The sequence below is a fragment of the Myodes glareolus genome, chromosome 6, assembly GCF_982192425.1.
Source record: "Myodes glareolus chromosome 6, mMyoGla1.1, whole genome shotgun sequence".
Lineage (NCBI taxonomy): Eukaryota > Metazoa > Chordata > Mammalia > Rodentia > Cricetidae > Myodes > Myodes glareolus.
This window is the reverse complement of record NC_142031.1, coordinates 105,285,402-105,299,644: the sequence shown is the minus strand read 5'-3', so window position 1 is coordinate 105,299,644 and position 14,243 is coordinate 105,285,402. Positions and strand designations below refer to the sequence as shown.

At 43.1% G+C, this 14,243-nt stretch overlaps 1 protein-coding gene across 1 annotated transcript; it reads right to left on the bottom strand.

Annotated features, from left to right (window-relative positions):
* Window positions 1-1,089: 1,089 nt before the first annotated feature.
* Window positions 1,090-4,389, bottom strand: Neurod6 (neuronal differentiation 6). The gene is made up of 2 exons (XM_048440404.3): window positions 4,163-4,389; window positions 1,090-2,909 (listed from the first exon to the last, which is right to left on the bottom strand). Exon 2 carries the CDS (start codon window positions 2,886-2,888, stop codon window positions 1,875-1,877), a length of 1,014 nt encoding a protein of 337 aa, XP_048296361.1. The 5' UTR covers window positions 2,889-2,909; window positions 4,163-4,389; the 3' UTR covers window positions 1,090-1,874.
* Between the last annotated feature and the right edge of the window lie 9,854 nt (window positions 4,390-14,243).

Genomic DNA, 14,243 nt, shown 5'->3' with positions numbered 1-14,243 from the left:
CCGCTTGCCGGCGGCTGCAGCGCGCACCGAAGGCCCAGGGCTTCCAGCAAGGGGATGACAGGGACAGGGCGACTCAGCTGTCTGGAGACTGGGGCGCCGGCTTGAAGCCTGTACCACGCCTTCAGTCTCACCAGTCACCAGTAGGGAGGAGCAGGACAGGGTCAGTTCTGGGCAGCACTAGGGCGGGCTGGAGCTGCAGCCCAGGCTCCGTGTCCCCCTTGCGGTAGACCAGTCAAATGGAGATGCCACCCCTTTCACACCTTCTCATCCTGGTGGGTTGCAGGGGGAGTCCCCAGGACAGGGCTGCGGTGCCCGCTAGATGGGCGCGGCCCCAGGCTTCAGGGCGCCCACTGCGGGCGGGACCCCGACTGCACAGCCTGAGCTCCAGAGGCCACCAAGGCAGGCGGAGGTCATCTGCGTCCTCCCAGCTCTGCCCCCAGGAGCCTGGCTGGGCCTGTGCTGGTTTGGGCGGTGCCCGCGGAGTACCGTGCTGTAGCACAAGTGTCCCGCTGTCCTCCCCAGGCCACATTGATAACCACTTCCCTTACCCGCACCCCGGGAAGCAGTCCTGCCCCAGAGGGTATCTTGGACGAGGTCAAGATCACCTTGCTTCGCTGTTATTCTAGGAGCGGCTCAGTCCTGTTTTAAGACGCTAGCTCTCTAGACATATTAAACTAAGTTTTTGCTTGCCTTTTGTTAAGAAACTTTTAATCACACAGAATTTAGGTTCTAATCGGTCGAGCGTTTAACTGGCCCAGAGAAAAAGCTTCCGTTTTTTACCACTGGCTCTGGGGGCTGTTGGAAAACAGCCACCGAATTTAGGCTGGAGTTGAAGGTTAGCAGGATTTACCATTGTTTCCCCAGGGGGTTCAACCCTCACGGGTGCCTTTTTTTTTTTTTCATTTAAGATACTTTCAAAAGAAAATTCTGGAAAACGCTTTGACTATTTTGTTTTTAAAGAAATTTGTTTGAGCCCTTTAATCCAGAAATATTTCTAAAATGGGGAGGAGGAGGCACTGGAAACTGACAGCAGCTGTGTGTCAGGAAATAATAAGTATCATGCAAAAATATCACGGCTAATAGATATCCTTTAGAAGTGGCAATATCTATGTTTAATTGCTTTTAAACTGTAGGGTGGAAAACACAATTATACACTATAACGAACCTGTACAGAAAAATCCGGAACAATACAAGTGCTAGTATTTCTTCTTCATGATCGAAATAATTGTCCCCAAATTATGATGCTGACAGCCTCCCCCAAACACTGTGTTTCCTCATCTGCAAATGCTTGAAGAGGAATAGTTCTTACCAGTCGAATACATTTAGTTTTGTCCTTAATAAACAGAAAATTGCATAGCTTTTAATATGGTTGTACATCCTCAAATGCATCTTTTAATTTCATGGTTAGCTCTCGATATTTAAAAAAAACTCAATTTTCAGAGATACATATATGAGTCCTAGTAATTATAAACACATTTTACTCATCTGATTTTTATAACATGCATTTTCATAATTACTGTACAACTGAAATAGACATTGAGTTATGCTGTGTGCATGTCCTTACTCAGCAATATATTCTTAGACACTTTGTTCAACAAATTAAGTAAATTTAAAAGAAACTGAAACAGGAAAGAAAAATCCTGCCAGTAGAGAGAGAATCACAGTGCGATACAGACAAAAGGGAAGGAAAAGAGGTTCTCATACGAAAAAAGAGATTTATTATGACATAGAAAATGTTCACAATCGTTGAAACACACTTCGGAAACTAGTAAACACCTTAGATAGAGTTGTGCCAATTACTTGGCCTGCAAGCATCTGCTTTGTCTTAATTAGAGTGGGAGGTGAATGACCACTGTTTATTTTCATTTTCCTCATTAATTATGAAAAACTGCATTTAATTCATCTTGCATAGTGAGAGATTGGCTGCGCAGATGTAAGTCATAAGGGAAGTGGCTGTCGGTGGGCAACCTGAACATGGCACCCTGCCCAAGGGGACCCCTGGGTGGCACTGCACAGTAATGCATGCCATAATTGTAATTTTTGCCATAGTCCAAGGTTTCTTCTTGCTTCAGGGAAAATATCCCATTATAGTTAATTGGGGGAGGACTTAAGGGACCTTCAAACTGAGGGCTGGCACACTCAGGGGAAGTACTTTCATAGAAGGATTCATACGCGCTGCAGTAATTGTAGGGCTTCATGGACTTGGAATTATCAAGAGTCCCATGCCCTGGGGGAGTGGCCAGCTCAGGGCTATGGTAGGGTGGGTAGAATGTGGAGTAGGGTGACCTTGTGTGGTGTGCAGCCTCCCCACCCTGACCCATCAGGAAGCTCCTGGCGTTGAGCTGTAAGCAGCCTGCCACCAAGTTTGTCGTTGGCTGGGAAAGACCTTTGCATAAGTTTTGGACGAACGTGAGCAGATCTGGTCTCTTGCCAATCCTCAGAATTTCGGAAAGTGCCCAGATGTAGTTTTTGGCCAGCCGTAAAGTTTCTATTTTAGACAGTTTTTGGGTTTTAGAGTAACAGGGGACCACTTTTCGCAAATTGTCCAGAGCGTCATTGAGGCCGTGCATCCGGTTCCTCTCGCGCGCATTGGCTTCCTGTCTCCTGAACTTGACCCTTTCCAGTCGTAGTTTGGTGGTCTTTTTTTTCCTGAGACCCCTCCTTCTGGGCAAGCCATTTTCATCTTCTTCTTCTCTGTCTTCCTCCTCCTCCTCTTTCTCGGTTTCTTCTCCAGGAGCCCGTTTAATGCTCTTTCCTCGAAGGACAACTTGTTTGGGAAAGCTCTCTGGTTTCTTAATTTGTTTCTGGTCCTCGCATTGTCTAGCAAACTTTCTGCACATCTGGGATTCGGGCATTATGACAGACTCGTCAAACGGTAGTGTTAACATGGTTCTTTAACCTTAAATTACCTGGAAAAAATGCCAGCACAATATTTAAAGTGTTTTCATTTTTAGAGTTGATCTACTTCAAATTTATTTAACGACTTAATCACAAGGCTCTGAAAGCACATGAAAAAGACTGATTCCAGAACTTGTATTTATATTAAATAAAAAAATTGAGCTTGCGTAGATTAGAAATAACAAAGACATTGATCCATGCAGTCACAGTAATTTATACAGACACATTATCAAAAGAAAATATAAAAGGACATATCTATTAGAAATCATCACATTTTTTATTTTTCTTGGATTTTAAAATGGATTTTTAACACACCAAGTGAAGTTCAAGTAAATAAAAGCATGATATAATAATGCAGATTTTCATTAATTCTAATTCCTCTGAGAACAAAATAAAAGAGAAACCAATTTTTAAAACGAAAGGTGCTACCTCTCTCTGAAGCTGACAAATTTGAGGGGTTTTGTCAGAAAAAAATATTAACCCCCAACTTTGTTTCCTCTTAACCTCAAGCTAGAAATTTTGATAAGTGAGTATGGAATACACACATTTAAAGAAAATATCAATAAGATCCGTTTTTAAATTGAAATTTTCCTGATGAGTAAAGAAGTATGGAAAAAGAGTACTGTTTTCTCAGCCTCGAGGAAAGGGATATTAGGCTAATTTGAAAATAAAACTATAAACAAATGGAAAAACCACAATCATTACTGACATTCTTTTAAATCAAAGCAAATGTGGCGACTGCTTTAACATCTAAGAATTCCCCCAATGTAATTGTCTGTTTACTGCTGCTCCACTCCTGGTGTTTTTGTTCTAAGAGCCACGGAAGTCTCCCTCCAGCTAATATCGGACAGGAACGGTCCAAGGATTCTGCCTGCAATTGTGCACGTGTGTTCAGAATCCCAAATGAAAGGGGGAAATAATTTGTGTTAAAAATGCAATTTTGGTTTCTGTTAGATAAAGCAGCAAATATTTTCATCTAAAGTATTCAGCCAAATAGACATATTAAAAACAGGGACTTTTAAATTAACAATCTCCAGCCCCCTTTAACACACACACACACACACAAACACACACACAATGTCCACACATTTACAATGTTACATAATAACAGTGAAAGTATGTGATAATTACATCATAAGAATGAAATATGACAAGAACTTATAGATGGTAAAGAACATAGAAATACTCTAAGACAGTGATACTGTATCTTTAAATACTTGCATGCAAAGCCAGCATCAATTGAGTATATCTTTATTTATATTACCTTAGGTTTTAATTTCATTCAATAATCAGTTTTCATTTTGTATCTTCCAAATCTTTTCAGGCTGAGTGTCGCATCGTCTCCTGGAGCCTCTAGATCTGTGTGTATCTGCACTATCTCATTGATCTCTAAAAAGTGACATTGATGCCAACTGCCAGAGCTGGTACCCATGCCATCTGCTAGTGACGTCACAGGGCAGAGAGAGCCATGTGATCCTCTCTTGGGACCTTCATTCTGCACTGATCATCTGGCATCCCTGTAAGTGGGTACCAGCATTCATGCATCAACACAGGAGGTTAGACTGATAGGGAGAAAAATCTGCACCAGCCTTTCACATACAGTAGGTGTGTTTCTCTTCGAGCTGCTCGGGTCTCACTGGCAATCTGTAGAAAGAGCTGTTAGGGATGGGTTTCGCCCTGCCAATGGTACAACTGTTAAGCAGTCGTTAATATTCCATTCATTCGCAAGGTGGGCTTTTGTGTGAGTGAGAGAGGTTTCTGTTGTTTGTGGGGTTGTTGTTTTGTAAAGATCATCAGCTCCACCTCGGTGGAGCTGGCTACCAGGGAAGGAAAGCCTTGCATGGGAACTAGTAGCTGAGCTTGGGCGCTGAATGAAACCAAGATCAGGGTCGACAAATGGGTCCGCAAAGGGCCACTTATTTCTCTGTTTTGTTTTACGGCTTGTAACTTATGGGTTTGTGCCTGCGTGTTCTTGGACTCCAGACTTCTGTGCTTCTCAGGATTTCAGAACAAAAGATCAGTTTCTTCATCTGGGGTCTGTGAAAGACATCTTCAAATGCCCCCTTACACTTGCTGCTGTCTTTCTCGGAACTTTTCAGAGAGAATTTGCGCAGTCAGAATGATACACAGACCAATTGCAGAGTCGCAGTGAGTCTTCGATTAGATTTGAAGCTACATGTTTGTGCCCACCGCTGAGCCCCTAACTCTACTCAGTTCCCCTCCCTGGTCTCCTGGTGTTAACCTGCGTGTGCCGTCTCAGTTCAGACATGAGAAACAGAAAAACCATCACTTAGGCTTGCAGCTTGATTTCTCCTTTTCCCTCATTGTCCCTTGCCGGTGCCTTTTTAACGAAGCAGGACAGAAACAGTTAAGCAGAGCTGGCAAAGCCCTTCGAACAAAACAGGATGTAAAGCGAGAGGCCAACCGTACTGTCCTCTCCTTTCTCTGCTCCTCTGAGATGACTCTCTCCCAAATGGACATATTATTTCAGGAATGCCTATAAAAGGCAAAAAAGTGAACTTTTTAAAAAGTGAAAAAAATAAACAAATAAACAGAAGCCTTATTGTTTGACAGCTGCATAATCTCCGGCTCTGAAGTGAAAGAGTATGCTTTTGGTCTTAGTATAATCCCTGGCAGCCTGGCACCGCTGAATCTGTGTTAGCATTCCCCTTATAAATCCCACCTTTGAAAGGTTTAGGATGCTGCTGCTTTAATGCACTTTGGGTCCAAATTGGCACCAAGGGCCTTGCCCGGATTCATCTCTGCTCCCCTTGCTCCCCTGTTTATTTCCACTGCCTTTACAAAGTTTGCCTGACATTCCCAGGACCATTCTAGAAAGGATGGAAGGTTGACATAAAGAAAGATGCCAGGTTAAAAAAAAATGCATAGTTTGCCTCTCTTAAAGGGGAGAGTAAAAAAGAAGTGTAAATTTAAAACAATAGTGAGCCTCCTAATTTATAGGTTAAAATAGGTAAGTGGGCCGAGCTCATATTTGAAAGTAAAACACGTAACATCAGTACTTTTAGAAGTGGCAGCTGAATATATTTTTACTAATGATGATATTGAATATATTTCATGTCGTTTTTGGTTCAAGATCTAAATATATTTTTGTATCAATGCCAAAGAATTTCCACAGAAGGCCAGATGCAGAAACCAGTTGTCCCCGTGTGTGATTTCATTTTTAAGTGGGAAGGAGGGAAAAGATCAGAGTCCTGAGCTGCAAAGGAGATGGAGCTGTCTTTGAATCTCCCATGTTGCACCTGTGCTAAGTCCCCAGGCGCTGCATTGTATTGCATCACAGATGTAAATGTCAAAAGGCAGGGATGACCTGATTTGATGTGTCCGTAGGAAATTATCACCAATGCAGCAAATGTAAGGACTGATCCTGTATTTTATCTTTCCAAGGGCATAAAGCGAGGGGAAGGATGAATGAATGAATTGGTGACTGTTCCGTTCTTGCCAGTAACAGGAAAGAAAACCTTTGGTAGTGATGAGGCTGGGGACAAAGCTTATCCAAGTATTTTGATCATCTATTAATTTTTGAGAAACTTAGTTTTTTCTTTATTTTTAAAATGAAAGAAAAAAATAAAGAGACCGGGATGGGTATTGAGAATTAGCATGTGAAGATTTAGTAAGGACTCGGTGTGTTTGTACAATAACTTTTCAAGAAATTTTGGTCTGCATTTTCTAGGGTAGTTCCAGGTATGCAAATGTCTGTGGTGTCTGTTAATACGCGTTTGTACCATCTACCAGAGTGACTGTTCTAATCTCTGTTAAGAACGCATATTAACACCAAGACTCCAAACAGATTTAAACACAGAAACTCAGAGCCTTGGCCAGGAAGTTGTCACCTCCTCTATCACGGTTCTTCCCGTTTCACCGCCATTGCTCTATATCAAAATTCCCCTCTCTGAATTGATTCTATTCTAATTTAACTGCTGTGATGATTTTGTTAAAATTTTTCTTGTTGTTTCTGAGGTCATGAAATTTTGCAATTTTTTTCAAGTGCCCAGAGCCTGTCAGCGCCCATCTCCTGCTGTCAGCAGCTAAGTGCTCATATATTAATCACAGAAATGAGCTGCAGACAATTTAGACATGATTTTTGATTGGGGATTTTGTGAGAGAATGAAAGTCACACGTTCAGAAGTGGAGGCCCAGGTGCTGTCCTTCCTGACTACCCTGTGGCCACCTATGTTTTGCTTTAGCATATGGGGCATTCCTGTGCATCCGAGGCAAAGGGCAGCAGGGCAGTCTGTAGTGAAACTTCAGAACACAGTTCCTTCTGCAGATGTTGACACATCTGAAGGGCTGGATATTTTCTTTTTTGACTTTTTTTTATATTTCGTTCTTTTTTCTTTTTCTTTTTCTTTTTCTTTTTCTGGCTTCTTAGGCAAGTGCCCCAGGGAGCCCCGAGATTGGCTTGTACGGCAAACTCAGTGTAGGTTTACTGAGTTTTAACTCTTCAATTCCCTCTGGACTGACATGGTACGATGGTGTAGCAGAGTATATCCCACTTAGGAAAACAACCCTTGGATTAAAGAAAATCATTTAAATAATTAAGCAAGTCAGAAAACATCCTTACTGCTCCTGATTCCTTTAAGGGCTTAAAGCAGCTGGACGTAGGTGTGGCAATGTTTGGTTCACACCCTCATGAGTATTACGCAATGAATGGCCCTTTAAAGTCCCCTAAGGTGAAGCTGGACTGCAGCGCACGTGGCCTGCTAGTCTCCCACAAGCCCACCCTGCCAGTCCTCTGCTGCAAACTTTGTGCAGAGCAGTGCTGGTCTCTTTCCAGAAGCGTATTTTATCACTTTCCCCCACAGAGTGTACTTTTCACTTCTTCTTCAAACCCATGTGTTAGAGCCATTTTCTAATTTGTTATTAAATTAAAGCATCTAAAGGGACAGACTGGAGACTTCTATGAATATAAGAAAATGGGTCTGAGTAGATGGATTGATTTTAATCCATTCTAAAGGAAAGTCAGTACTTTATTATCTTGTGTGTTACTATAGAAAATGTCTAGCTACCTTTTGGCTTTAAAAATTAGGAAAACTCATTTGTTGAGCCTGATTTCGACTTTTTAATGATACTAAACTAGTTAATTTTTGTTATTTTTTCAGCTTATGTAATGTAATGGTTATTTGATGTGTGAGTAGGGCGGGGGCTGTGTGTTTGCAGGTGAATGTATGCACTGGAAGTCAGAGATTGACATTGGATATGTTCCTGTATCAAATCTCGTTTGTGGAGATAGGATCTCCATCACCGCGCCTGGAATCCACTGACTCCGCGGGAATGGCTGTCAATGAGCTCTGGGAACCTGACTGTCTCAAGCCCTCAGAACCGGAGCTGTGGGTGTCTTCTAAAACACCCGGCTTCTCTGTGGGCTTTGAGGATTCAGACTTGCACCCTTGCACCCTTTATGCTCAGAACCACCTCCCCAGTGCACAGTCAACATTTTTAAATGGAGAAAACAGAAGACCATTATGTTTTTCTTGTTACATTCATACATGTCGTGAGATGGGAGCAAGCATTTAGATGTTTTCGAAGGTTTTACAGAAGCAGCCCTTTTTTGAGAGCATATAATTCAGGATGCTCTGAGATTTGTGACACTTTTTCTTGCTTCTGTCTTCAGAATGCTGGGACTAAAGGCAGGCGCCACTACAAGAGTACAAATCGTAATTTTATATTAATAATTTTAAATTAGAATGCAAGGTGTTAGCTATCTTGGTGGTGTTTTAGAGCCTAGTGTATTTTAGTAGACTCTCTTTCTCCCTCAGCTTTTCCTACCTCTCAGTACCCACAACACTCTCTTGCAACCTCCCCCAGTCTTTTCCCTTCCATGTCCTATGAGTCCTTTTACCCACTCCTTATCCCTCATCACCACCTATTTTTGCTCTTTCATGGTTTCTTTTATAATCTTTAGGTTTTATCCACATTTATACCTCCACCACCGTGTGTGTGTGTGTGGGGGGGGGGGTGTACCTATACACATTATAGGCTAGGATCCACACACGAGCGAGAACATGTGGTTTTTGTCTTTCTGAGTCTGGATGACTTTCATTAATTTTATACTTTCAAAATTACCCATATTCCTATAGAATCCAGCAGCATAAAATGCCTTTGTGTGTATTATCCCACGATTGTATGTAGTTCTCTGTGGATGGGCAGCTGATTGATTCCATCTTGTTTCTGACCGGACCCTGGCAATCGCATCTCCCGTCACGACTAGCTGAGCCAGTACAGAAGTTCCTCACACAGGGATTCCTGAATGGTGTTCAAGAGGTCCTCATGCCTCCTGCAGTGCAGTGACTGTACATACAAGGGCACAGATGCGTGTTTCTAATGGCAGATTCCCACATCCGATTTTAGGAGGGTGATAAATATGTCTCATAATCGTGGTGGCCAATCTTCGTTCTGCTCTTTAGTAGCTATGTGCCACGAATTTCTTCATTCATCTTTTTTACTTCCTCTTCAAATACTTAGCAAGTAACTATTTTGGAGCAATTCTTGATCCTTCCCCAAGGCATCTGCCTTACACTCAGCCTCTGACAGCCCATAGATGGTGTTCAACTCCTCCCTAGAGGCAGCCAGTGTACATAGAAGCCCAACTGTGTCTATACCCAACCCTCCAGTGATTCCCTGTCCCGATTAGTCTTTAGTCAACTTGACAGAAACTAGAGTCACCTGGGAAGAGAGAACCTCTAATGAGAAAGTATCTCCACCAGATTGCCCTGTAGGCAACTCTGTTAGGCATTTTCTTCATCCATGACTGAAGTGGGAATGAATCACGTCTGGATTAAGAAGTTGTAAATGTCATGAAGAAAATTCAAAGTAGTCTACAGTCAGGAGCCTGAGTGTGAAATGCGATCAGCACACACTGAGTCAAGACAGGGATTACAAACACAGGCTAGTGACTAGCATTCAGAGGCGCACAGGACAGTCCAGAGTGTCATGCTGTGGAGTTTGTAGTCTTCACAGCGAGACGGATAACGAATCTGCATGATCACGTCCCACTGGAGAGGGACAGATGGCAAGTATGCATGGAGTTTCCCCATTCGAGGACAGAGCAAATTTGGGGAAGATCTCTTCAGTTGAAGTATCTGTAGTATTCTTTTCATCATTTCCATAGCTGGGATGAAGGACAGTGCAGAGGCCGGAGCGGGTGTCGTCTTTCCTGTCTTTGGGGAGAACCAGCATCTGCATAGCATGAGCAGACCTCTGATCATACAGGGCAGTGTAGGTCATGGTAGCTTTTTCGGAATTTAATCGAAAGGCAGCCAGTAGAGGGCATAATGCAGTGAGACATTTGCAGAGCTCACTCTGGGGCTAGGGGCTAGCTAGGGGGTAGAGTACATGTCTAAGAATGCATTTATTAGTTCCTGGGTTCCATGCCCAGAATCAAAACCAAAGCCACAAACAGAACAAAATGAGAAACAAAAAATGAAAAAAAAGAAAAGTTCACTCTGGATGCTCAAGGAGATTTGAACAGGGGAAAAGAAGAAACAAGGAAAAATTGGTTGGGTCAGGAAACTGCGTCACACGGGCCATGTTGGCATGCTGAAAGCTAAAGAACTTGGGGAAACTGAAGAAAAAGCTCTCTCTTACTATCCCTCCATTTTGCTTCCTCCCTGAAGCAGGAGATAAGATTCTTGTGGGAGAGGCACCCCCAATACTCCCCAAAGAGAGTAAAGGACTGCCCTTGCCTTTCAAGACACACAGACACAGACACAACCCACAAAACAGGCTTTCCAAAGCTTAGTGGTGAATCTTGATTGCCAATGTGATCAGTAGGGCACAATCCTTAAAGCACACTTGGGAGAGACTGACCAAAACAGGAAGACCTGCCAGGAGTATGCTCAATACCATCGCATAAGCTGGAAGCCTGGGTGGAATAAAGGTGAAAGGAGGAGGAATCCAGTTAGTGCAACAGTACACATGCACACGCATGTGTGTACACACACACACACACACACACACACACACACACACACACACACACAGAGTCTTTCCTGGTTTCCAGTATGTGAGCTGCTCTGATCCAACAGAAACTTCCAGAATCAAGATCCAAAACTAAATCCTCTCAAGTCTCTTGATGAGAAAACAACTACCTGCGTTTTCCCTGCTGGGTCTGACTGGACCCACCCACAGCTCACTACAACTCCCCTACACTTCATCAAACCTACTGAAAACGCCAAGGCATAGCTGTTTCTTTGGGGCTTCATTTCCTTACGAGACTGCCTACATCCCAGAAAACTTACTGAAGGAAATTGTGTACCTTTTTCTGTCCTTGTTATAGAACCTTGTCCATGAATTTAAGATAGGGTAGTGATCATTTTCTTTACTGACAGAAACTTTTTGTAGAGGAGACAGAACAAGACAGAGAGGACTATGGCACAATGGAGGCCTTGGATGTGCAGAGAAGAGGAGGCACAAGGCTTTCTGGCTGGAAAACAAACCAAAGAATTGACTAACAGAATAGGTCTGGAGTGACGTGGGAAAGTTGTATACAACTGGTGACGATGAAGGATAAAGTAGTTACAGTAATCAGTGTGCCCAGTGTTAGGGTGAATGCTCCATAGGCTTGAGTTCATTCCATTGCCTGGTACCTGTGGCCTCCCCCATCGGAAAGGGAAAGAAACGATGGTTCAGAGACCCAATCTGCTTGATAAGGGACGCTCAGGTTTGAAGTAGGAAAGCCGTCATTTAGACAATAGGTCTCTCGGTGTCCCAATCCCATTTTCCTGACTATGATACTGAGGTAGTCATTGAATAACCCAACCTGACATGATAGCTCACTTGGGAGCTGAGACAGGATTGTGGATTCGTAGCTCACATGGGCTACACAGAAAGGGCCTATGCCAGTCCAATCAAATCAAACGATATCATACAAATTGAAATAGAAAAAAAAAAAACCACTTAAACGTGAATCTAAGTACAGAGTCCACAAAGAATACCCCTTTAATACCTCTGACGAATGCACATTGTTACTCCATGCTCTCTCTTGTACTTGTGTGCACAGGTAGGGGACAGAAGGCTGTGCGGTGACCTCATGCAGTGGTAGTGATCATCACAGCAAAGCCTGGCTGCTGAGAGGAGCAGAGGCTTGAGTGTTCCTTTATTCCTTCCTTCCTTCTCTTCCTTTCCATTAAATAACAAAATACCCAAGCCTGGGTGCTTAAAAATAAGAGAGGTTTAATTTCGTGTATGAATTCAGAGGCCTAACACTAACCCTGGCCGGGCCCTTCTGGTGGATTGCATCACAAGGGTAAGAAGACTTTGGGAGGGAGAGATCACACCGACAGATGGGAAGCCACGAGCAGAGCTCAGACAGTAGGCTTGCTCTTGCAGCAGCTTCCTCTCTGAACCAGCCGAGGAGCCACAACAGCTACCTTACTATCAAGTGAGTGCTGCTTCCTCCAGGGCCTACCGCTCGGCGCTAGGCTACCAGGTCTCAAAGGATCCATCACCTTAACAAGCAAAAGCCCAAATCATCATTTATCTTTTAATATTTTGGACTTCTGGTTGTTTTGTTTTGTTTTATTGGCAAATCTCATCTCATTGCAATATATTCTTCATTTGCGTTTTAAAATAGCAATGCTAACCCACTGTTATTATAACATATGTGACAAGTTGTTGTTCCTGGGGTGGTGATAAATTCGAAGGGATCCATTCACATCCTTGTGGGTTGGAATTAATCCTTCTCTTCTGATTTCCCACTGTACTTTATGCTTCTATTATTATGTTTAACATAATTTGCTTCGTGGTAGTTATTTGTGAATACATCTGTCTCCCCTACTGTCCTGGATTTCTGGTTGTTTGCTTGTTTCATGTTGTTTTGTTGTGAGCACATCACACAACACATGAGACTACGTAGTAGGAATTCAATCTATATGAATAGGAGAGTCAAGCTGAGCAGTTGCAGTTATGACATTTTTTGGCCGCAGATTACCTTAGAGCCATGAGGCCCATCTGTCAATCAAAACTGTGATGTTTGCTTCATTAATACTGGGACTGAGCAGCGAGATAAGTCGATGACAAAGAGCTTCATGTCCTACATTCCACAAATTAGATTATAGATCATGTAATTCTTTCAACTATAAATGCTACTGTGGGAAGCAGGAATTCTAGCTAGTGACAGTAAAGACCCGTGATTACACCTGCTCTGCCTGTGAAATTTGAACCCAGCACCGTTTTTTCCCCTCTTTTTTTTTCCCAAAAAGGCTGCTTTAGTGCTAATTATTTCTTTTAAAAAACTGGAGAAACTTTTTCACTGAGCAGTTTGCATCTCATTTTGGCCACCAGCACTGGTGTAAGATCCAGGCTAAGATAGTGACTGACACATGGCTTCAGATTCTCTTATTTGCCAGTGCTGCTTTCTGGAAGAAATGCATCGTTATCCTTTGAACTCAGAGTTTAGGCACTCCCCAGGCTGGCTTGGCTGTTAACTGGCGAAATGTGAGTTTGGCATGTTGCAAGTGAAGAAGATAGCTTGTGCTGGGTGGCCCTGCTTTCCGCAGCTCTCGGGAAGTAGACACAGTGGATGAGGGAGGAGACTACCCTCCACAGGCTCCCCACTCTGCTGGTTTTGGGGCTGCTCAGAGGCACATGTATGTAGTGGAATAATAGAGAATTAGAACGAGGGGAAATGTTGTTAATAACAGTCCTCTCCTCCAAAACAAAACCCCTTACGAACTGGCATCTCTTTTACAGTAAATGCGGTGAAGTAGAGAAATGGGTGGGTTACACACTTGGAATTATAGACCAGATAGACTGTTTAAAAAGGATGTTATGACCCAACTGCAATGATAGCATGTCTGGTATGGTCAGTTAATATAACATGATTCCTTGAGTACTTTCTGGTTTGGGGTGCATCTGGGTTCATGCAGACATTTGTTTTCTCCATATTTATTTTTACAATACTGCAAGCATGGCAGAAAGTCTCCCTCTCAGCGAGCTATATCTCTACCGTTCTTTTTTTTTTTTTAACTTTGAGGCAGGGTCCCCTGAACTTCCCAGGGAAGCCTTGCACTCTCTCTCTAGTCCAGACAGGCCTTGAACTCAAGATGGTCTCACCTCACCTCAGCTTCTTGAGCAGCTGGGATTCAAGCCCCGTGTCACACGACTCAGCTCTCACCAACATGTTTCCGAAGCAGCAGAACGATAACATGCTGAAGTGTCTAACATGACCCTAGACATTCGGGGAGCAGATGCTAACGAAGGCACACAGCAGCCCAGGGCAAGTCCTGATGGGATGAACATTGCTGTGTGGGTTTTCTACCCTAGGAAAAGCAGATGGAAAAGACACTCCAAAGGGTCTTTCTATGGCCTTAGGTGGTCCACTTTCA